General features: G+C 44.9%; 1 protein-coding gene across 3 annotated transcripts in view; it reads right to left on the bottom strand.

Annotated features, from left to right (window-relative positions):
- Dpp6 (dipeptidyl peptidase like 6) overlaps positions 1-25,043 on the bottom strand; it is a 933,905-nt gene that overhangs the window by 672,112 nt on the left and 236,750 nt on the right. The window contains exon 1 of one of the 3 annotated variants that reach the window (XM_031380236.1): positions 24,540-25,043. The exons of the other annotated variants lie outside the window; for them this stretch is intronic. Within the exon in view, the coding sequence (XP_031236096.1) occupies positions 24,540-24,764 (225 nt within the window). The 5' untranslated portion in view covers positions 24,765-25,043. The remainder of the gene's footprint in view (positions 1-24,539) is intronic. 3 annotated transcript variants of the gene reach the window in all.

Here is a 25,043-nt window from a genome sequence, read left to right as displayed (position 1 = left end):
CTCTCTCTCTCTCTCTCTCTCTCTCTCTCTCTCTTTCTCTCTCTCTCTTTCTCTCTATCTATCTCTCTATCTCTCTATCTATCTCTATCTCTCTATCTCTGGCTTTCTCTGAGTTTCTCTGGGTTTCTTACTGACCCATTCTCTCTAGATGATCCTACACTAGCCAAATACAGCAGTCCATTCTCCAGATGGAAGTCAAAATATTTAAGTGTGAGGAAACAAAAGTAAAAGAGACCTTTGTACACTTCTGAAAGGTCTTCATGAACTTCTCTCATGACTCCTTCTCCCCTTAACAAAGGGCATCTAAACTATGACGCTCGCTTAAGAGACACAAGAGACACAAAGATATACAGCCTGTCCCAGGCTTCTATCTAAGCACCTTGCACTGGTACAATCTGTATTTGAAGCTCTGTGTCCATGTGGATGCTTTGAACTTCTATATAGCTGATGTCTGGACCCATCCTCTTTCTCCTCCATCCTATGACTGTAACTTCTCAAGAAGCACAATGACTACTCAGTCTCCCAGGAAGACACTCCTTACCCTTGAGATGGAATTGAGTGTCTCCTCTGCTGCTACATAATTCTTTATACACAGGATTGGGTACTGGCCAGATAAGACAGTAAGCTCAACTTGAAATAAGGACTGTTTTACTTACAAATACTGGACTGAGACCCCACTGCTAATAAAGAGATTCATCCAGGGAACTTACACCAAAGGGATGAGTCAACACATTTTCCTGTGACTGGGTGGAATATAAATTCCCATCTTCATCCTCCAAACCCATGATGTTCAGAGTGGGAGTCACTAGCTACATACAGTGCTATGAGTTTAAAATGGATGAAGTAATAGTTGAAGGTCAGTTCCTAATTGCATCACCACATTCCAAATGCTCATCATGTGGCCCCGGTGACCAAATCTGAAAACTGAGTATAGAACATTTGTCATCAAATGCCCTGGGCCATTCTGGACCATCGTGACTCCAGCATACGCTCTGCCCTCAGGGGACATCCATGGAGGGGTATGATTGTAAGAAGTAAAAGGTGGTGATGGCTGATATTAATTAATAACCACAACTGTATCAAGGAAGGGCTTAGAAGAAAGTGAGGATTCATGAAGAACACTAAGTTACTGGGATGCAACAGATGAATGGGATACCAAGAGAGGCCTATAGAGTAATAAAACACCATCACAGACCGAGATCTTTATTCTGGCATATCAGTAGAGTCCCTCAGCCACTGTCCCTTTTCGTGTAGTATCTGTCCCCTCAGAGACCCAGCCTCACCTCTCATCCATCTCAGCAGGACTGGACCCTTCAAAGGAGCTCTGCAGCTAAGGGTTAACAGGTTACATCATCAGCTTGGTTCTAATCTGGGCCCTTTCTAATCATGCCTTAATGTTAATTCCCCAATAGATACTGGACTGTGTTGGGAGCCGACTCCTAACAGAAAGTGGTTATCATCTCTGCAGCCATCTCAGGCTATTTACTTACAGGTAGTATTTTTCCACCCTGACAAGAGACTTGTTTTCCTATCATGATGTTTTTGCAAGAATCCCACCACAGCTGAACACACTCTGATAATGTCTCGATTTTCTCAAACACATCCTGGACTTGTGGTTAAGTGTCTCCAGCTGCACTCCCCAGCTTGTGCTTATATATACCCATAGTTGCCTTTCAATAAATGAGACTTGACCAGACAGACTGTCTTGTCTCTATTCTTCGAGTCTCTTGCCCCTCTGTCCTCACTCTCTCCCTTGCAGACCCCATTGACTGACCTGAGAATTGAGTCAGGACTGGAGAGGGTAACTTGGCCAACTATGATGGCACCTGCTGAAGGTTCTAACCTGTGCTCCTCCAACCAGTAGGACCAGTGAGAGTGGCAGAGAAGAACATTTACTTCTCCTACCAGATTTCTTCAGGCTTCGTTTTTCTAATAGAGGGATACTTTGGCAATGGGACTGTGGTTGTGTTTATGTCCAGTGAGGCAGGCATCACATCTCTCATAGCCCCCCATTATCCATTTCACCCCAGCTCTGCTTCACTGATGAATGTTCTAAATGGCAGACAGCTCCAATGGCTGGCACTCATGACTAGAATGGTGAGAGACCAATGGTAGGACTGTGATGCCTGTAGTAGGGTCGAGGCAGGAGCTAAACTCTCTCTAGGATATAGACAGGAGGAAGCCTGGGCCTTCTAGTCCTGGAAAGCTCACTGGAAAGAAACTTTGGGGAGGAAGCTCAGGCAAAGAGGTAGTAACACAGTGAGCTCTGGAGAGCCATTGGGTTCTGATTGAGCTTCAGTCCCCAGCCAAACCCCTGTCTGTTCCCAGAGCATTCGCCATGATGCTATGACTGTCTATATCATACAATTGATGCAGCTTCCCAGAAACCCTGAGAAGAAGGCTGGGAATATAGCTTAGCTGATACAAGTGCTTGTCTAGCATGCAAGCCCTTGGCTCCTTCTCCTGCACTGAAAACCCTGGGTGTTGTGGAACAGTCTCTAATCACAGCACTGAGGAGACAGGAGCATCTTAAGTTCAAGATCATTTTTGCCTATATATCCAGTTTGACACATGTTTAGGCTACATGTAACCTCACCTCAAAATTGAGAGAGGGGGTTATAAAATAGATAGCTCCCTTTTATCTTTTATCAAGAACATGGAAGATGTATAAATCAAACTGAGATGGCCACCTTTGCCCTTTGTCTGAGATCACCATCCACCCAGTGGGAAGTGAAGCTCAGAGTGTGAAGATGGACAGATAGAGCTCTTACATGTAGGTCTTGTCCCAGATTCCACAGAAGTCTCATCATCAATGGGCTCCAGTTCTAAAGAACAACAGATAACTTCACTAGAGAAAGTTTGTGAAAAAATATAACATTGCTTTGAGAACATCACCTCATAATGTGTCTGTTACTCAGAGCTCAAAGAAAAGTAACTAGTTTCAGTGCAATGAGCTGGTGACCAGGGTAAGGAGGTGTCCAGCTTGCTAATGGTAGATCTGTTTAGGGCATCACAGAGTTCATGCCAAGGAGATGCTGTGATGGAAACAGAAGCCATAGGGAACTGAGGCAACCATAGAGAAACACTCAGGTAAGACCAGGAGACAGGTCACAGTGAGCATGCTACGGACCTGCACTGGGAGAGGCAGAAGGCATGGAGGCACTGGAGTAGCCATGCTATCCTCCCCCCACCCTACTCCACCAACTCCATCATCACAAAAGGCCACCCAGGCAAGGCTGTGGATTATTCCCAAGCTTGACACAAAGAGAAAAGTTGTATGGGAACCTGAGACATAAGGCTGGCCAAACATGGTACTCATAGCATGAGAACAGTGGTCATGGCAAAGCAAATGTCTGCAAAACAGATCACCACATGACTTCATAGGACAGAGTGGCAGGATGTCTTAGCTAGGGTTTTACTGCTGTGAACAGACACCATGACCAAGGCTAATCTTATAAGGACAACATTTAATTGGGGCTGGCTTACAGGTTCAGAGGTTCAGTCTATTATCATCAAGGCAGGGACATGGCAGCATCCAGGCAAGCATGATACAGCAGGAGCTGAGAGTTCTACATCTTCATCTGAAGGCTGCTACCAGAATACTGACTTCCAGGCTGCTAGGATGAGGGTCTTTAAGCCCACACCAACAGTGATACACCTACTCCAACAGGGCCACACCTAATCAAACAGGGCCACACCTTCTAGTAGTGCCACTCCCTGGGCCAAGCATATATAGACTATCACACAGGGTATAGTGTGGTGGTTTAGGAACAGCTCTGGTGTTTGAAAGAGCTGTGCTAAGTTGGAACAGAGAAGGTGGGAACCAAATCTGTTTGTCATGGTAGAATAGCCCTGTCAGAGCTGGAAATGCCCAAACTACTGTCTGTCTGTCTGTCTGTCTGTCTGTCTGTCTGTCTTCACGGAGCTTTTTAATGAAACCAAATAGGAGACTGGGGGATCATTATTTGAAGAGACTTTAAAATCACCTTATTACCAATATACTAATGCTGCAGATGGGAAATCCTGTCTCTTTCAGTTGGTGCTTATTTCTGAGATGGAATCAGAACAAGGACATGACTCTCTCAAAACTGATCTCATGTGCTCCAGGAATCATCTGCTCTTTGAAACTGACTGAGCCTTTGCTCTTCTAACTGACTGTCCATGTGCCATGCAGCACAGGGCCTTGACTGCTCTTGGTGCCCTGGGAAGCCTGTTCGCTGGACTTCTGGCTGAATTCTGGGACCCCTGTACTCTCCAGCACCTTCCACAACTACCTGGCTCTTTCCAGAAAAAAAATGGTTCACTCCTAAAACCAGGCTACTTCTCCAGAGCTCACTTTTGTCTTTCACCATTAGATTTATGACTTCCTGGTTCATAAATTGCAGGGTGGAGACACTTTAAAATAATCCAAGGTATATCTGTGTTTTACCACATATGTGCATATCTTAAACTTGTATAAAGACATCTTGATTCCATGTCTTTGTTACCAACTTGTCTTAGTTACTTTTCTCATCGAGGTGACAAAGTGCCTGACCAAAACTTAGCTTGGTTGCAGGAGATGGCATTGTATCTGAAGTCAGGAAGCGGAGGGAGGTGAGCATTGCTACTCAGTTCACTTTCCCCTCTTGAGTCAGTCCAGGACCCCAGTGAGCTAATGACACCCACACTTAGGGTGGCTTTTCTCACCAATCTAGTAATTTCCTCACAGACATGCCCATAGTCTCATGTCAGAGGTGATTCAAGACCCTGTCAAGTTGCTGATCAATAATAACCACCATGTAGCCCCAGAGGTTCTAAAACCAAATTAAAATGCATCCTTGCACTAATAAGCAATCTAGAGTGAGAATGCTGGGTGAGGGAAATGCAGAGAGAATGCAGAGGTTGTGTCTAGGATATATTCCTATGTGATTTGCCACTCAGGAAGTTAACTCTAGGAGCAGCATAGGGCTATCCCACCTCCAAGAGCTACCTCAGAGGAAATAAATCTAGCCTTGACATAGTCTTAAAAATTATTGACATTTTCTAGAATTGGAAAGATACAGGGAGGTCCTGGTAGCCAGCATGCCAAGGCAGGAGGACGGAAGAGTCTGGCATGTGAAGGGAAGGCACGGAGGCAGGGAGGCTGCAAAGGGCTTGGGTGACAGAGACATGCTGCTGTGTGCAGACTGCAAGGGCCATTGAGCACAGAAATGGGTCACTTTGTAAGGCAAGTTTGTGGTAACCAAGTGTCCCTGGTGAACTTAGCACTTGACAGGGTGGACACACAGAGCGGTGGAGGTACTGCTTTTTGTAATGACTTGTGACATTTTACATTGCTTTCCTACCTAAACTTCCTGCTCATTGCTTGTCCCCAAACACGGATTTTTATCCACTGTCTGGCAAGGAACCAGAAGCCCCAAGAGATGTGGCTGCTGCTTTGTGAAAGGACACACTTAAAAATAGCTTCCTTCCCATTAAGCCAGACCCAGCAGGAAGCAGGGCATCTGGGTGGAGAGACTGAATAATGCAGAAATGTCACAGCCCATGGGTGCCCTGAGTGGAGGCCTGTGTGAGGCTCCTTCATCCTCTTTGGTTTTAGCCCTAAAGATACAGCATTGATATTCTCATCTGCCACCAGGGACTGCATGTTGGGTTAAGTAATGAATGCCTTCCATGAGATGTAGAGATGGCAGCATGGGCTTGAGGTCACGTGGAGGTCCCTGAGACCCAGCACAGCCCTGTCCTCCATGAGCTCAGGCCCTGGAATAGGACAAAGCAGAGGACACAGATGGCATTCACTGAGTACAACCAAGCCCTCCATTTCAAAAGCGTGAAGGCCCGGGGAGCATGTCAGAGAGGCAGTGAGTTTAGATTGAGGAATTAGTGGAGTATTCAGGAAAGGGGACAATAAAGTGTAGTTGCATGTCCTATAGCTTCTAGCAAGAATGGCAGTGAGCTGCAAGGGAGAAGATGGAGCACTGCTCAGCCAGGAAAGCATTACAACCACATACCTGCTTGCTCTCCATGCTGAAAAGCTTCCTGCTTGGATGGGTGGCCTGTTTCACTTAACACAATGTTCTGCCTGGTTCCTCATGCTGCTGTCAGTGACAGGATTTTTTTTTTTATGAGTGAATAATACATTGCACATACACCATCATTTTTTTTAAAATCCATGTAGTCATCTGTAGATACATAGGCAAATTTCATATCTTGGCTGCTGTCAATGGTCTGTGAAGAAGCTTGTCTAACCAAGTCTCTCAGAACATGACCTTATGTGGAAATCAGACACTCATAACTGTGCTTATTAGAAGAAAAGAGAGTTGGAGAAGGTGGTCAGGAACAGGGGAGGACAAAGACTTGGAGAGATGCTGACATAAGGTCTGGGTTGTCAGGACCACTAGAAGCTGGAAGAAAAACACAGAAGTATTTTCCCTACAGTTGAGAGGCTCACGGAAAGGGCCTCCTTACAGCTTGAAGCCACACAGTAGGACCAACTCTCCCACAGCTGGAAAAGACAGGAAAGGACCCTTCCTACCAAGAGGAGGAGAGACACTCTTCTATACTTTTGTTTTTTGAGCTTCCAGCATCCAGAACTCTGAGATAACAAATAGAAGTTGTTTTCAGCCACCGGGTCTGTGGTGTTTGTTTTAGAAAGCATAAAATATGAGTAGAGAGAACAGGACTTCCAAAACTGTTAGAATAGAAGAGGATAGAGATGGCTATGGCAGCCAGAAGTGAATGAAGAGGGACACATAATATCTGCCTCAAAATTCTATCACCAACCTAAACCAACATACATAAGTGTGAAATCTCTCTAAAAATACCTCTATTTAGTATTCCATTATTCACTGTGAAGCACAAGTGAAGCAAACCATTAGAAGAACTTTAAAGAATTCAGTGTTTTCTAGACTTTTTGATCATGAAATCCTCTTGCATGTGCATATTGATCTAATTGTGCACACACGTGTGTGGTGGTGCAAATATGTGAGTGTATGATTGTTGAAGCCAGAGGTCAATAGTCAGGTGTTCCTCAGGCACCATCCCTGTGCTTTTATTTGGTTTTGAGATGGTTTCTCATTGGCTTGGGCTCACTAATGAGAGCAGGCAGGCTGGTCAATTACCTTCAAGTCCCTGCCTTTATCTATCCCTTACATGCTGGGATTACAATCATATTCTACCATGTCTCTTTTAAACTCAGGCTCACATGCTCACAAGATGATCCCTTTACCAGTCAAGACACACACACACACACACACACACACACACACACACCAACTTGTGCACAAATTTTTACAGGTTAGCTAAGACACTGTCCCAGCAGTTACCCCCTAAGCTCTGCACTAACTAGGACCAATTTTGCTTGGAAGGAGCTGAAAAGTTGACAGCTGATTATACACACACACTACTGATGCACATGAATTAGATTAAATGAAGCTCTTCATGATTGTATTTTTAAAGTGAAATCTTATATTCTTCTCATCAACAGAGTTTATTTGAACTCTGTGCTCTGAGCACAGGCCAGAGCTGGAGCCAGAAAGACCAGGAAGAATGCCAGTGAGCTGACTACACTGAGCCATCAGATGTGCTCTGACTGCAATCGGGAGCTAACGCAAAAATACAGGAAGTATCCATACCTCCTTGTCTATTAAAGAGCTATTAAAAATACTGTCTCGTCCCTCTGGCCCGCTACACTCAAGTATGCACCTTACCTCACTGTTAGGGAAGTCTTTTTCATCCTTTTCTAAAAGATGTTATCCACTTTGAGGTAGATACCTCTCTTCCTAAATGCTTGAGAAACACTGCCTGAGAGAGATAGGGAGGGTGACTTTGGATGTCACCTCCAGGACAGGTCTTTCCAGGATACTGTTGTTTCTCTGTCATATTGACTACACCTTGACTCCTGGGACGTAAGTTGTCCTCAGATCAAGGGAACCTCCAGAGCATTCACACAGATCCTGGATGTTTTAGGCAACAGCACCAATTGTCAGAGTTTTATAACCATGTACTGCACATTGAGTCAACAGTTCTTCCTTAAACATCCCTTTAAATCTCATAAAGGAAACGAAGCAGTCCCATGAAGCTCCTGAAAATTACAAGACTCATAGGGCCTCTCTCAAGATTAGAAAAGCAAAAGTCATTGCTGGGGAGAGAAGACTCTCCCAGACTAACCCAGGTATGTGCCAGACATTCACGGAGCCCAAGGCATGCATGTTGTCATCCAGGCTGGTGTGGCTTTTTGGTGAAATGGCTGCCTTTGATTCAGTAAGTGACCCCTTACCTATACCTCTGTGTGTAAACTCAACAAACTTGCTGGCTCACTAAGCCAAAGTTTTTACTAGGGTTTTTGCTGGTACTCCACTTAGGATAAACAGACAACTGCTTACATCTCCCTGGGGAAATCACACAGCACTCTCTTGTCTGACTCACTAAGGTTTCAATTTCAGACTATTTCAAACTGTGAGTGTGTAGAAAATACTCAAAAGGTCTGACCAACACAAACTCGGGTTCATTTCCATTGTGCTGTTTGTGTTGGGTTGGATCTTGCTCCTTTTGTCATTTTGTCTGATAAGCCAGCTTGAGGTGAGCAAGCTCTGAGACCATGGAAGCTTCTGGGAGAGAAAGTAGACATCTCACACACATCTATGCTGCCCGCATCCCTGTGCTTCATCTTGGTCCTGGGAAGACAGCTAGGCACCTTTTATTCCAGGGAAGCCAGTCAGCCCAAGTGGGACAGCCCTCCTCATCTCTGAGAATGAGTGAAACTCAGATGGGTACCAGAGACCATAGCAACTGACTTCTCTCAGACCTGGAGGTTGGCTGCTGAGGCCATGGCCAGTGTGTCAGGCTCTGCAGAGGGCCCTGCACCAGGGTATAAACTGTAGCTGCTAAGTGTATTCTAAAAGGAAGAGGGAGACCTAGGGTACTCCCTATCTCTTATAAGGGCATCAGTCCCCTTTATCAGGGCCCCACCAAATGCTCCATTTTACATTCCATAATTTGGAGCTTGGGCATCAATATATGAACATAGAACCTTTATCACAGTGGTCAACAAGGATGGCATGGGCCCAAAGCCATGCTCAAGGGAACCTGGACAGGACACTCCATAATCCAGCTAGCTCATGACCAAGCCCCTCAATTATCCTATATATTTATTTATATAAACACATACTTTCCTTGTTAGCTAGCATTTGTGTTCTTGTCCTCCTGGATTCTTCAGTTAAGGACTTAAAAGATGGAAAATTCCAGAGCAAAGGGAAAGTAAAGGTTATTGGCAAGAGTTTAGACTCAGGCCAGGCAGTGGTGGCACATGCCTTTAATTCCAGCACTTGGGAGGCAGAAGCAGTTGGATTTCTGAGTTCAAAGCCAGCCTGGTCTACAGAGTGAGTTCCAGGACAGCCAGGGCTACACAGAGAAACTCTGTCTCACTCCCCAGCCCCCCAAAAAAGAGTTCAGACTCTTGAGACAGAGGTGGGGCCCCAGAGCTTGGAGAGTCCTGACTCTAAGAGGAGAGGACCACTTTAATACTAGGTTCATGCACTCTGCCCCTGTGACTTCTGTCCTCTCGACCGGTCCTAAAGTGTTCATATGACCCTCCTGACTCGAGAATTGTATTTCTTACTTCTGTCTGTGCATGGCTTTTCATCTGCTAATAGAGTCTCTCATTTTGTGTCATAAGCACAGAATGAGTGTTGATTGGTTATTGCTGGGGGACACCCTCTGCTCCTTGTTGTGTAGTGGGGAAGGAGAAACTTGTTGCAGATGAAGGAAGTGGCCTACTTTCACTTCTCCCTTCCTTCTTTCCTCGAGTCCCATGGCTGTCTCCCCATAGAATGGTCACATTGGCAGCACCTACCCGATTGCCAGTACCTGTGGCATTTCTAGCCCGAAGCTAGCTCTCTCAGATCACTCAGTTTCTGCCTTTTGCAGCAACAACTAACTGGGTCTGACCAAGAGATCAGTTCTGCATCAGTGTGTGACACAGCAAGGGCAGGTCCAAGGCTTTCAAACATATCGACCCAGCTTTCGTGAACAACTGAGGTGAACCATGCTGCCATTGCTTCCTGTATTACAAGGAAGGATGTTGAAGCTCGTGAACAGGAGGTACTGCAGAATTGGCATCCAAGCTAAGAGGTTGAAGCCTGGAGCAGGCAGCCCCACCAAGCTTTTCTGTTTCTGAGAGCCTTTGAGTCAACCAACGAACAATGGCTAGTCCTGGTGCTATGAGTACAGACTTGGTTTATTTCTCCTTGCAGTGCCTCTCTGAGCTGTAATAAGAACATCTCATCACATGAGCCTGCTGGATATCTCAGAGTTCATAGAATAAGTGCTGCTGCTCCTCCAGCAGAGCTCATTCTATTCTCAAACCCTTTCTTCATCAGAAATTGCACGTTCAAGTAAAATATTTAAAGAGCACAATTGTTTTGGGGGAGCAACATTCTGTCAACATTCTGTGTCCTACCCTCCCTTCCCTGCTTGCTCTCATTGGGAACCCCAGGACTCAGAACAGTACAGCAGCTTAAAGCCAAGACTCCAAATCGTAGCTCAGGCTCTATGCTGGGTGCTGGTTAAAGTAGACTCCGTGGCTTGTGCTTATGCTCAGCGTTTCTCACAGGCACATGAGACCTCCCCTGCAGCTCAGGAAGAATGCTTGCAGTGGCAAATTCCAACAGCCCTGGAAATCATCTATGATTCCATGTTTCTTCACAAGCTGTGTTTAGCCATCCATGTTCTCTGAGGCTTCCCCCATGATAGCCTTACCCAATTGCCCACTTTTGTTGCTTCCTCAACCTCTGGACCCATCTAATCCTGCCCTTTTCCTTTCAAGGTCATTGGTCTGTCCTACAGCAGATGTGCCTGTGGTCCATATCCAGAGGCTGGAAGTGATAGGCAGAAATTGTCCTCACATTCCACCACCTTGAGGCCTTCACTGGTCTTTCACAGTAGAGTCCTCACTGGGTCCCATATGGACATGCAGGAGGGGCAACAGAGGGGCAGTTGTGTGGCTCTTGTGCCTGACATCTCTGCTGCTGCATGGCTGCTCCATGGATGCATAGGGATCTCAAGCCATCTCAGGCACAGAAAGCCATCCTGAAATACCTCTGGTGACATGCAATGGCTTTTCAGGATGTTTGCCAGTGATCACATTCCTAGTCCTCATACGATGGCAGCAGAAAGAGGCTGTGCATCTTTTGTTTTTAACTTTTCTAAGACTCCTTGGCAACTGAAACCCAGTGACCAGAGAGTGAGGTGTTTGCACCAACTTTAATCATAACCACTAAGGTAGGGCTCCTAAACTTTGCCTTTTCACAACTTTTATTTCCCTAAGAAATTATTATGCAATCCCAGGTATACAGGCATACAAAATAGGTATTCAAATCTAACATTTACTGACAATACATTATAAAGAAATTTATTTTCACACAAGTCTCTGGTATGTATGTAACTTCATCATTTATGAACACTGAAGTAAATTTGCATATTAAGGAATGGGTTGCTTGTTTACTTTATATAGATAATTAAACATTGGCTAAATATTTAGTTCTTTGGGATATAGAGCATCTTCAGTACTTTTCAAAGTTGACTGATATTTTGATTTTATAATTATCAATTCTGAGAACATCACTTCACATAAATATATCACACAAAATAAGCTCAGAAACAAGACTGCTGTGAAGTCAGTTTACACAACACAGGCCACTGATACTGGAAACATTTTTGGGGCATCACATGTTGGCCTTCGAACTGCCTCTTGGTTGTTATGCATTCAGAGATCCTCTACCATTGGCACAACTTTCATGACTGAGTTAAGTGATCTCAAACCAGTGCTGACACTCACAGTTTAAGAGAGTGGGCACCAGGACACTTTGGATAGTTCTAGAATTTGTCACAAGTGGTAACACATCCTTAGAGGAAGGATATGGTTTGCTCACATGTCTCTGGCTACCTGCTTAGCATACTGCCTGAGGTGTTGTGACTTCACAAGGCAGGCCTGGCTCTACCCTCCAGGGATGTGACACTCCTTACTGCAGGGACTGGAGATATACAAGCATTCACTCCGAGATAGAGACAGACTGCACTTAATCCTATCTGCAGCTGTGGACCTCTGTCCTACACATTTTGGTGTCTCGTAGTCCTGACATCACCTGAGGGGCAGGTGTCCAAGTCTGCTGAGGGGCAGAGCTATGCTAAAGGTCTGAGCTGCTTGCTCCAGCTCCACCCCATAAGACTGCTCTGATTACATTATCATAGAAATGGGTGCTATGCACAGCCAAAGAGCCCCAGGCAAATTCAGAGAGATTATAAAACCTAGAACATTTCTTTTTTCCTGGCAGAAACATTGCATTTGGTCTGGGAATTTGAGATTTTCCTCTAATGATGCAGGATTCAAAATACTCTCATTTGATTTCCTACCTGCTAGATAATGATGTGAACATAGAAAAACTGTGGGTTTTCTTTCTTTCTTTCTTTTAATTGTATTGAATTAGGTAATGAAAAGTTCTGATCAAAGAACTCCCTCCCCTGCTGTTCTTATAGAAATTGCTGTCCTTGTTCCTTGTTGAGATGTTTAGCTATTACTTCTATTCTCTGTTAACAACAACAACAAAATTAGTAAAATGGTTGAAGAATATTTTAATTGAATTCATACTTGTTAATTTTATTAAAACAATACAGGAGTTTACAAATGCTAAATGCTGATCCTACAAAACACATTTTGTTATTATCTTTTTTTTAAGATTCAAAAGTAAAATTATGTGTCTATGTGTACGTATGAGTGCTGTGCCCATGGAGGCCAGAAGACAGCATCTGATCCCCTGAAGTTGGAGCTACAGGCAGCTAGGAGGCAACAAACATGGACAGCACTTCTCATACCTGCTGGGCCATCTCTCTAGTCTCCATGCTTTTTCTTTCCTGATAACAACTTGCCCATCTGTTCTCTTAGGCTGAGCAGCCAGAAAGAACCATTGTTTATCCCAACAATATGGAAATTAAAACAAGAATTCCCTTGCAGAGACTGAAAAGAATCCATAGTTCAAAAATGTTGTTTTGGAATGCTTCCAATTTTAACATGGTGACTGGAAGTGTAGCTCAACACACCAGTGGAACTAGCCTGAGTGAGACTGGGGATTAAATCTCCAACATTATAAACAACAACAACAAACCAGTAAATAGGGAGGAATATTCAAATGGAAGGGACCACAGGCATCTCAGGTGTGGAACCATCACTCAGTCATTTCATAGACTAATCTCTTGAGAAATCTCAGGGATTGTGTGTGCCTGACAGCAAGACAGCCCAATGTCCTTATTTCCAGTTCAGCCAAGATTCTGACCAAGAACAATAGAAATGAAAAGAGGCACAAGAAATTTTATTGTATAATGTATCAGAAGTCAAGAAACCCTGTGGCAAGGGAAGATGGAATGGTAGCAGGAATGGGAATCCCGGGTGTGGTCTGTGGGATGGACTTTAATTCTAACCAGGAAGGACAGACCTCAGTCTTAGAGGACTTGACTCAATCTTAGAGGAAACTTGAGCTGAGCCTATGACAGCGGGCAAGATAAAGGTGTGTGTGTTGGCAGGGAGGGGCTTCTGGGTGAAAGGATTGGTAGATGCAATAACGGGAACATTTTTGATAGAGTGAAAGCCATGGAGCCTGATGTTATCAAAAGACAGATGACATCGCATGTACAGATTGCTGCTCTGAGTGATATGTGGTGGCTTTGCCTGTAATAGGTGGATCTAATCTACACAGGGCTCCTGGAGAGCAGACACCTGCTGTAGGATCCAGACCCAAAGAAGCAGGCTAGGGACTAGACTTGGGATAAGGAAAGGCATGTCCTGAGTAGACTGGGGAAACTTTCTCTATTTATGTATGACTGTGCTTCTTAGGTACCAGGCAGGGGGGATGCTGATGCAGAGGGGCCTGGCAGTGCAGTGACACTCAAGTATCCTGGGACTCTGGGATGAAGCCCCGCAGCACAGAAGCCCAGAGTATATGATGATGATTTCCCTGATGTAGTGCAATGAACGGAAGCTCTGAGGCAGTGGGTCAGAGAGGTCATGAGGAGGAGGGGTTCACCTCAAGACCCTGTTGAGTTGCTTCGTACACCATGCTGATGGACACCAGAAAAACAAGGCCAGGAAGATACAATGAGAAATGAAGTGGGTGATTTTGCATTCAGGAAGTCCAGCTGCCCAACACAGAAGCCAGTGGCCCTGCTGTACCAGCAGCTCGGTTTCTATAGAAACAGTGCCCTGCCTTTCCTAGCATCCCCTCCTTTAATAGACAGCTAGCGGGGAGGAAGGGCTGGGGTTGAGTTTCCTATCCTTTTGGACGTAAGGAAGAGATGGCCTGTATGCTCTTTTCACATACAGAGTAGAAATTAAACATTATCACATGGCAATAGCAGGGAGAAGAGGACTGCATTGATGGGAAATGTTTAGATGAAGTTCATGACCTTCACCTTCTAAGCTCAAACTGTCTTGGTCCAAATCTACATATCATGGAGAATAGGAACAATGCTAAGTGCTTGGCTCTGCTGTGCTGACTACACAGCCTCCACTCAAGACTCAAGACTCTTGAAGGCTACATTCCTAAGTGATTTCTTACAGACATTTAGGAAGCTGCCATGCACTCTTGGAAGCCTAAGAGCCTGTGATCCACCAGCTCCCCACACACTTCACATAGGCCTTTGCCTTCAGGGAGCTAGAATCTTTTTGTTCCTCCCCTGCCACTGAACAAAACACTCTTCCCTGAGAAAGGAGCTGATGTGTCCAGCGTGTTCAGGTACCACATCTCTGCTGCCTTCATGTGGACAATTTCCAAATTGGTTTATCAGAGAACTGAAAAGCTTGTAAGATAAAAGGATGAACTTGCCCTCAAAACTCTGAAAGGGGGCTGGAGAGATAGATCAATAGTTAAGAACATTGGCTGCTGCTATAGAGGACCAGAGTCCAATACACAGCACCCACATGGTGACTCACACTGTCTGTAGCTTAGTACCAGCGGATCTATGGCCTTTTGACCACCTCTGACACCAGGCAAGCCTATGCTATGCATATATACATGTGGGCAAAATACACAAAATTTTTAAATTTTCAGAGAGAAATCTGTGCATTCACCACTCCATCATGACTGAACCCACCAGGGCCCAGAAATAAAGGATGACCTGCCCACCTAGAAGAAATTTGTTCTCAGCTGCAGCCTGCTCAGGCTAGCTAGATTGTGATGAGGCTATGAACTTGCTGGCCAGAAAAGGTGTAGATCTATCTGAGCAGCATTGGCTGTAACACCACTGCCTGTCAGACAGACAGACAGACAGACAGACAGACAGACAGACACAGTAAACCAGACATTGGTTTCTCAAAGCTTCTGTCAGAGGAGCTATACTTTCTTCCACACCCACGGCTTCAGGCAGCTGGAGTAACCCCTCCCTCCATTTCTACCTTACCTCCCAACCTCTCCCCTTAGCAAGGGTCTCTGACTCTAAGTGCTTGCCACACTCCCCTCCACCATTCCTGCCTTCCTTCTCAATGTCACCTTAAGTCTGTTCTTTCACAGGTCATGTCTATAATATAGAGCAGCCATATGTGGGGCATGTGAATTGAAGTCAGATGCATATATTTTGTATTTTGTGAGGAATGGTTTTATAGATACATATATTGTTTATATAAGAGAGAAAACACAAGGTTAGATGCATATATTGTGAGTAACACAATGGGGAGGCCACTGCTGTGTGAAAGCTAATGTGCTTGTTCCATTTGCTCTGTCTATTAACCATCTCATAATGGTGAAGAGTAGGAGATAGAAAAAAATCACTTCTCAATTCTCAGTTGGGACAGGAACCTATTCCCTTTATTTCACTTTAAGAAAAATAAGCATTATATTAAAACTGGCTAAATCGTATCTATGGTAAATGCTGATGCTCACATGAAATCTAACTATTACAGAAGATTAAAAATTGATTTTTACAGTGAATTTGATGATCTTCAAAAACACTAGGTTTCATTTGAATTAAAATAAATCTCCCTGTATGTATGTGTGTGCATGTGTGCGCGCGCATTGTGTGTGTGTTCCTTTTCACTGTGTTTATATCCAGGATGACTTTTCTGACTTCCAAACATCTCTAGGTAATTTGTAGGCACATGCAGTAGTGGCTGAGATCCGCTTATATGCTTCTGTTAGAAATAGAAGCTGTTTCGGGACCTAAGAGTCTTTCTACTTACAAACATGGGTTCTTCCTCCTTTGTATACTGTTAGAAGTTTTCTATACCAGCTGTCTTCCCCATGGCCTGCTGAGAGTTCAACCCCAACAATTAATCTTCTGCAAGTCCCGGGGGCTAGGCATCCTTCCACACCTGTAACTCCACTGCCTGCATCTCACAGGTCTTGCAAATTTCTAGCTTTCCTGTGTGTAGGTGTGTGTGTGTGTGTGTGTGTGTGCGCGTATGTTTGTGTGCGCGTGTGTGCATGTGTGCATGCACGCGCATGTGTGTGTGTGTGTGTGTGTGTGTGTGTGTGTGTGTACCTATAGAAGCCAGAAGAGGACATCAGATCCCTTGGAGAAGGTGGTTGTGAACTCTTCAGGAAGAACAAATGCTCTAAACCACCGAGCCATCTCTCCAGTCTCATTTCTAACTGACTGATATAATTTAGCTAATTTTCCCACTTAATATGGCATTTACAGAGAAGAAAAATGAGCAGAGGAGCCCAGAAATCTGTGACTTGTCTGCTATCTTTTACCTGACTGCATTTTTAGTCCAGTCATCTGTAAAACTAGAGTTATCAATTAAAAAACAAATTCTACCCAAAGTAAGTTTAGAGCGGGACCAGTTTGAGGGAAAATGTTGTAAAAGTTGTTCCTGGGAAAGGGCAAGTGTGTTTTACATCTTTATAAAATCAAATCGATAAGCTTGAAATGGAAGAAAACCGAGACATGGCATACATGTCCCGCTGTGCCCTTAATACTCAATTTATTAACCAGGGTTTAATTTTAAAAGGGTCACAGGATTATTATTTTTATAGGCAACACTGCATGAGAGGATCAATATCTCACATGGAGGGAATCACTTCTCTTGCACTTGATTAATGAATTATTATCGTTGGAGTAATTAAAAGGAGCAGGGTGGGTCCAATCAGCATGTACATCTCACTCAGCAACTCCTGCCAGTTGCTCACAAAAATTAAACTCATTCATCAATCCAGCTACAAAGGATAAAAAGCTTTGAGTAAGAAATGAAAAGGTTCTACTTTATAGAAGGAAAAAAAGACCCCCAGGCCAACACCTAAGAACCACCTTTCCCACCTGGTGATGTACATCAAAGAACGTTCATCTCACGAGGGAAAATAAGCCAACACCATCGACACAAACTTAGTATTCTGAAATTCTAATACTCCCGATCTTCTTAACCTATAGGTAATAGATCCATGTAATGTTTAGAAATGTGCTGGCAGCAATTTAAAAAAATTAGCCTGCCACGTAAATTTGGCTTTCATACCCACCTCAAAGTCTCTCACTGCCAACAGCTCCCATCCTCTGGGAAGAGATCACATTCCTGTTTCACAAAAACATCTTTTTTTCTTTCTGGCTTTAAAGAGCAAAAGCTTGTTAACATGTCAGAATTTGTTTGCTGTGGTTCTCAGTTAACAACTGACCCACCCAATAACAACCCACGGCAGCCTGTTCTTGTTAATGTTGTTAATGTGGAGTGCAAAGGTTGATTCCTTGTTTGGTTTTCCTCTCAGCTCAGGCAACGATGTAGGTGGTGGGCCAGGGGTGGTGCTGCCTGCACCTGGAAGGGGCGGAGCCAAGGTCAGGCCTTTCTGCTGCTGTGTTTGGTGTCTCCTTGTTCTGCCAAGGTCAGGCCTTTCTGCTGCTGTGTTTGGTGTCTCCAGGCCTTTCTGCTGCTGTGTTTGGTGTCTCCAGGCCTTTCTGCTGCTGTGTTTGGTGTCTCCTTGTTCTGCCAAGGTCAGGCCTTTCTGCTGCTGTGTTTGGTGTCTCCTCGTTCTGCCAAGGTCAGGCCTTTCTGCTGCTGTGTTTGGTGTCTCCAGGCCTTTCTGCTGCTGTGTTCGGTGTCTCCTCCTTCTGCTTTTTTGCAGAGTGGTGTGCTACTTTCCGGCAGCATTCTCTTCTTCCTCTTTGGGCCTTATGTTTTTCACTATGAATTCTCCCTCCTTCCTTCCCTCATTTCCTGATTCTCTGAGTAGGGAAGAACTTTGTATGTCCTTGCGATACACATAGCATGACTTTGGCCAGTTTTTATTGAAAGAGTTTATAGTGAAGCTAAATGACCATTTGCTTTACTTGAACACTGGTGTTTCTGATATTAAATATGTTCTACAGTAAAAGTTTAAATACATTTAAATTTTAAAAATATATTTAATAAAATATTATGTCCAGCAGTGAGCAATGAGATGGTGTGACAGGGAGATAAGGGGGCTTCACATACTACATGAAAATCATACTACAAGAAAGGAACCCGGACACGGGGAATGTGGCTTTTGTGTACTTATGCTGTTTCAATTGGAAATTGTAACCTACTCTAACATATATTTTGCTATAATTTCCAAAGTTGTTGACATGTCTTAAGAGAGCTTAGTAGAACAGTCAGTTATTCCACAGTCCTTTCAACTTTAGAAATGCCCACTTTAAAAAAAAAAAAGGCAAATTATCTTCAGAGAAGTGCATTCTGGGTAACAAGGCTGTCTGCATAATCTTCTAGCTGGAGCCACAGGACACGCCATGTTCCCTTTGCAGAAAGGTGAAGAAAACATGAAAGGGGAGGAATTGAAGACCAGGCACTCAAACTTTAAAGGGCAGGAGAAAGGAAGGATTTACCAAAGGACTAAGACCGAGATCAGAAAGGGATCAAAAGAGGTGGGCAGGAAGATGTAGGGAGATTGAGGGAGGGAGGGAGAGACTGTGGAGGGGATAGGAAAAGAAAAGATCCTGAGGGGAAGAAAAATGGGGATTCACACAGTACCATGAAAAGCACAAGGCTCAAAGCTTTGAAGAGTAGGGTGGTTGTCCTCTAGAACAGAAGTTAGGATGGTACCAAGACAAAAGAAATATCATGTGATGGCACTGACATCTCACCACGACGTGGTCAGCACACCTGTCATCCTGTGTGCAGGTTGTGTCAAGGTCATGTCCTAGCCACGCTCAGAATGCAAATCTCTACCTAAGCCAGCTAGATGAGGCAAAGACTGTTGAGGAAAGAAATGGGAGCCAGTATCAAGACCCTTGTATAAGAAGTTGTGAGAAAAAGGAGAAAGCATGTCAAGGCAGGGGTGAGACACTGGACTTTCCCCTTAGCTTTAGTTGTTTGCAGAAGGTCTTCCCTGCAGCTGCTAGGCTCAGTGAGCACTCCCAAGTATATTTGCCCTGCAGCTACCACTGGTGTGGAGATTAAGGCACACTACAATACGGGGTGCCTCCTTGGTCACAGCTCCAAATGATCCCCTTCTTCCCTGAACCCATTCTGGGAGTAGGTATACTAGGCATTACTAATGTCATGATGAGGAGGTCCTGGACTGAAGAAAGGTTTAGTCCTTTTTTAAAATCAGGTTAGGGAGAAAAATGACTTAACATTGGTAAAATATTTTTCATAATATATGGACATCTTTGTGTCAACAAGCTGCTTAAGAAGCCAGTCACAAAACTGACAAGTCCCAACCACAAAAGACGTCACACCACTAAAGGATCAGAGCAGAGAAAAAATAAGATAGGCTCAGGGCTAAAAGGACATGCAACATGAAGAACTTGGGCCTGCTGGGCTGACTGACATCATGGGTAGTGGTTGTCATTAGATCTCAGCATTGGCTGGTTTGTGGTTTTAAAATCAGGCTGCTGGTGTATTAACATCATTAGGAAAATCTGAGTCACCAAGAATGAAGGAAGCAGAGATAGCCATGTGCCACAGTGGCAGTGTGCAGAAACAGCCTTGTGCCTGTAGAACCAAGGTGGCAGTGTGCAAGGCTCCTAAAGCCATTGCAGAGATGGGAGAGAAATGTTCAGGGACAGTCCTAACAAATGCTGATATTTTAAAATGAGTCATGGTTAATTCCAACAGCAAGTCACAGAATTTTACTAAAATCATCTTTCAGCAGCTTTTTAGAGTTAACTTAAATTTTTAACTCTACACAATGATTTTTAAATAAAATTGGCTAATGGCTTTTCAAAGGGGGTTTCCAGCTAATTGGCTTTGTTTAAATAAGAGTAAAGTTTACAAGGAAACTGCTTACAAATGAAAGATCCTAGGACAGCTCCACCATCTTCGTTTCTTGTCACTGTGATACAACTCCTTGACAGCAACAACTTAAGGGGAAAGCAGTTGATTTTCAGTTGCATTTTCAGGCTACACTCTATTGTGGCAGAGAAGTCCCAGCCACTGGAGTTTGAGGTTAATAGTCAGATGGCATCCACAGTCAGGTTTCGGACTGGTGAAGGGCTGGTGCTCGGATCACTTCTTCCTTTTTATATACTCTATGATCCTAGCCTAGAGAACTGCGCTACCCATGATGGGTCTTCCTAACTCAACTAATCCAACCAAAATTAAAACAGCATCCCACAGGTATACCCAGTTGCTGTCTTTCAGGCTAGTCCAGATTCCATCAACCTACTGGTTGTGATTAACCATGATACCACCCAAAGAGGCTGTCTGTGGACCTGCATAGGTGACAGGTCACAAAGAGGCTGTCTGTGGTTATAAACAGTGTCATGGTGTCTGCACTCCGGTGATTTCTTTGTTCATCACTAGCCCCTTAATGTTAGTGAAGGAGTGTTCTGTGCACATTTTATTAGATTTTATCTGGGTGAGTCTTTGTACAGCATCTTAAATTTTGTGGAAGTTATATTTTCCCAATCATGCAAAGACATGTTTGTTTTACTTAATTTTTAAAAAGAGTGTGTAAGAGACAGACAGAAGACAGACAGAAAGACAGACAGACACACAAATAGGGGCACACCATAGTGCTTCTTTGGAGGGTGGAGAACAGTCTCAAGTGTTATTCCTTTCTTTCCACCTTACTTGAGGCAGCCCCTCCTGTTGTTTGCCATGGCATGCACCAGGATGCCCAGCCCACAAGCTTCTGGGGATTCTGCTGATTCCACCTCCTCTCCCTGTGTAGGACCACTGAGATTACAATCAGGTACTCTAACATGGCTTTTACATCTACATGGCTTCAGGGCCTATGAACTCATGTCTTCATGCTTGTGTGGCAAGCTCTTTCCTCATGGAGCCTTCTCCTAGTCTATGTGCACATGTTTATGTACTATACTTTTTTAATTTTCCTTCTTCATTTCTGGGTCTAAGGACAAGATAATGTAAAACCTAATGCATATTACAGATATGTCATTTGCCAGCATCAGATAAGCAGGACAAGGAAGCCGAGTTTGTTTCTTTCTTTGATTTTGGCAACTAGACACTGCAAACTCAGGTCATCTGGGACAAAAATCACCAACTGATGGAAAGCTTCTGCTTCAGTCCCTATCTCCAGGTTCCCACCCTGACTTTCCTTAGTAATCCTCTCTTCCCCAAAGTGATTTTGGTCAGTGTTTTATCTCAGCAACAGAAAGACAACTAAGACACTGCATATTGCTACAGCTGTGCCTGACTGGCAGAACACAGATTCAGGATGAGGTCACCAGTCTTGTATTCAGACTGCTCACTCAGACACAGTGATGGAGGCTTTACTATGACCTAATGGAAAGAGAGCATTAAGTACCCTGGACAGCTTCAGGGGGAGCAATGAGGTTCCTAAAGATCCCTTGTGTGTGTGTGTGTGGGGTCTTCTCTCTCTCTCTCTCTGTCTCTCTATATCTCTGTCTCTCTGTCTCTGTCTCTCTGTCTCTCTCTCTCTCTCTCTCTCTCTCTCTCTCTCTCTCTCTCTCTCTCTCTCTCTCTCTCTCTCTCTCTCTCTCTCTCTCTCAACCAAGTGTGTTCCTGAGCATAGCAAAGTGGTCCAAAATATCTGCTTTCTGATTTGGAGAGAGAGAAGAGAGGGGGAGTGGGAAAGGGAGAGAAGAGAGGGACAGGGACAGGAAGAAGGAGAGGTGTAATGTGAGATCCTTCAATCTTGACATATCTAGCAGTTTTTTAAACACAAAGACTTCATTAGTTACCTTTAATTGTAGCCTCTTGTTCTTGGGAGAAAGATGGTTTGATTTGTGTTTCTGTCTTTTGGTAAATGTTTTGCCATTTTAAAAGAGGGAGTTTTTAAACTGAGGCTACATTTAGCTCTATGTCATTAGTTCAACTGTATATCAGAAACTTAATTAATGCTTCCTGAGTTCCTAGGAGGTAAATACTATAATGACATAGGCACATACAGGAAGTAAGAAGGTCAATGTGAATTTATACAAACATGTTCACCACCTCACATGGCTATTTTTTGTTGATTTTGTGGTAAGAGCAGCTAAAATCTAGTCATTTTTATGACTCCTTCATATGACAGTTCTACTACCTATCAAGCTCCTGATGAACACCGCCCCCATGCGTCTTTATCCCACAGAACTGCTACTTTGTAGAAAATGTATGTGCTTATTATAACCTAATAATGGAAAAAACATACACACCACAGAATACTAAGCAGACTTGACCAATGCCCATGTGCATGGCTGGATGCACAGACACATTTCTGGTTTTTGCAGGACACAAACAGTGTTGGAACTTGATGTATCTGAGTTGGCTGAAGGCAGCCTTCAGAACTCTCATGGTGGATGTCTCAACGATCCAATACCCCTGCCCTGATGCTGACCTCAGAGTTGCTAGAGAAGCAGTTCTAGCTATGCATCAGAATGAAAAGAGGGAGCTACCCTCTCTCAGCTAGGATCTGTAAAAACAAACAAACAGACCCAATCCAGATGGGCGGAGACCAGCTGCTGCTCACAGCACTGCCTGTCTATTCTGCTAGCGACATCTAGAGCCTGCTTAGCAAAGCAAACTCATTCCAGACCCATAATCCAAAGCTTTTAAGCCAGATTTCAGTGTGTGTGTGTGTGTGTGTGTGTGTGTGTGTGTGTGTGTGTGTTGCTTGCCTGCATTGCAACCCAGTTATGCCCACAGGATGCTAAGTAAATAGAATCCTCCAGAATTATTTATTGCTCAATCCCACCCTTAAAGAAATCTAGTTCTTTATACCAGATGTAATAATTTGTCCCTTTTTACTCAAGACTGGCCCACTGGAGTGAGGGACATTAGTCTGTGATATCTTTTTCTAGATAGGGGAATCTGGAAATGACCAGGAAAAAAATTCATGATGCATGATTGTGAGTGGGCCTTCCACAAACTCCTGTCACCTCTGTGGCAGTCCCTACGCCATCACAAAACACCCCACAAACCAGCAATTAACAGTATCATGGCCTCCCTGGTTTTGTAAGATTAAGCAATTGAGACCTCCCAGTCCTATGGAAACATTATTGCTCCCTGCAGACATCTTGCACCAAAAAATTACTAAACATTGAAGTCTTGCTACTTGAGACCCTGTATGTCTCATGGGCAAACCTCATGTTTCCTCCAGGGTTATGGGCTACCCAGTTTTGCAAGGGTGAAGGCTTGTGCAAAGGCCCAGGTGCTGCAGCAGCACACTGAAAAGGGACCTCAGTAACCCTGCAGATACGGCACAGTTGTCTCTAAGGGCTGCTGCACCCAAACCAGACCTGCCTGCATGAGGGCTCACCTGGGGGTTGCCTTCCTTCCCTGGGAACAGGTCTCAGGAAAAGCTCCCCCTCCTTGGAAGTCCTAGTGGTACCAACTGCTTCAAGGGATCAGTACAAGACTTTCGACCCATTTCTGTGGCCACTGGTACCCTGAAAGAATCCTTGATTACTAGGTGGATATGCAAATTCAGTCTTTGAAGTCCAGCCTTCCAGCCTCAAGAGTAAGAGACCTCTCTGAGAACTTCTTAAGGAAGGAGCATAGTCCAAGTAGAGTTGCTAGACCACAGACTTACAGCCCCAATTAGCATGCGTGGTGAGAGCTTTATTGGGTCTGGGTCAGAGGCTAGGGCTCTGAAGCTAGGACCCGCCCCCATCCCCCTGAACACCATAGGTCTAATCCTTAGGTGGAGAGAGAAGGTGTCTGGGGATAGTGAAAAGGGGAAGACTGGAGAGGAGAGGAGGGTCACCTCAGTTGGATAGTTGCTTTGACAAGTGGCAGGAAGAGTAAAGCAGCCTGAACTAGCTATTCCCTGAGCCAAAAAGCAGGAAAATAAACCAAAAACACAACTCCAAGTATACACACATCTAATTCCCCGAGAACCACAGCAGACTGCAGTTACAAAAAGACATCCACGCATGTAGCGAATTCCAAGCATAGTCCACATCCCTGCAGGCGCAGCTCCAAAACCCTTCCTGCTACCAACTCCTGGCCACCACTGCAAATCTCTGCTCAGGACTATGATGACTGAGATCAGGAGCCAAGGAGAGTGTCTGAGCACGCTCTGGTACAGCAGGAGGGAACGCACAGAGAGGCGCAGGGGACCCAGAGACCCTTAGGAGTCGCCAGGCCCCTGCATCCCTCCGATGCTCCCACCACCGCCTCCCACCCACCACGATGCTCTTACGTCCTCCTCGTCACAGTCGCTCCGCGCCTGGTACTGGAACCGGGGCCGGCCACCTGCACCTCCGCGCTCCCGGGGCGCCACCGCCTGCGCCTGCGGCCCCAGGGGCTTCGGGCCCGCGTCCTCCTCCGGCCCCTGGCCACCCAGAAGGCGACTAGCCTCCGGGGGCGCCGGAAAGGAGCGCGAGGTGTTGATCTTGCCGGTGAACCTTTGGTACAGCGAAGCCATGGGCCGCCGTGCGCTGGCTCACTGGTTAGGATGCTTCGGAAAAAAAATTCCTTTCTCTCTGTCTCTCTTTCCTCTCCCTACCCCCTCCAGCAGAAAAGCGAGAAGGGGGGAAAAGGAGGAGGTGGGGAAAGAAGAAAGGCGAGCCCGGCCGCTCCGCGCCACTCGCGAGGCGAGTCGCCTGGGTGTTGAGCGACTCTGCCTGGCTCAGCTTCTCCGCCCCCTCCCCGGCGGCGCAGAAGCCAGGGGTCGGAGTGATCGCTTTCTCTTTCTGCTTTTCTT

The sequence above is a fragment of the Mastomys coucha genome, unplaced genomic scaffold (assembly GCF_008632895.1).
Source record: "Mastomys coucha isolate ucsf_1 unplaced genomic scaffold, UCSF_Mcou_1 pScaffold19, whole genome shotgun sequence".
NCBI classification, from domain to species: domain Eukaryota; kingdom Metazoa; phylum Chordata; class Mammalia; order Rodentia; family Muridae; genus Mastomys; species Mastomys coucha.
The sequence above is the reverse complement of the archived record's forward strand: the minus strand, read 5'-3'. Positions and strand labels throughout refer to the sequence as shown.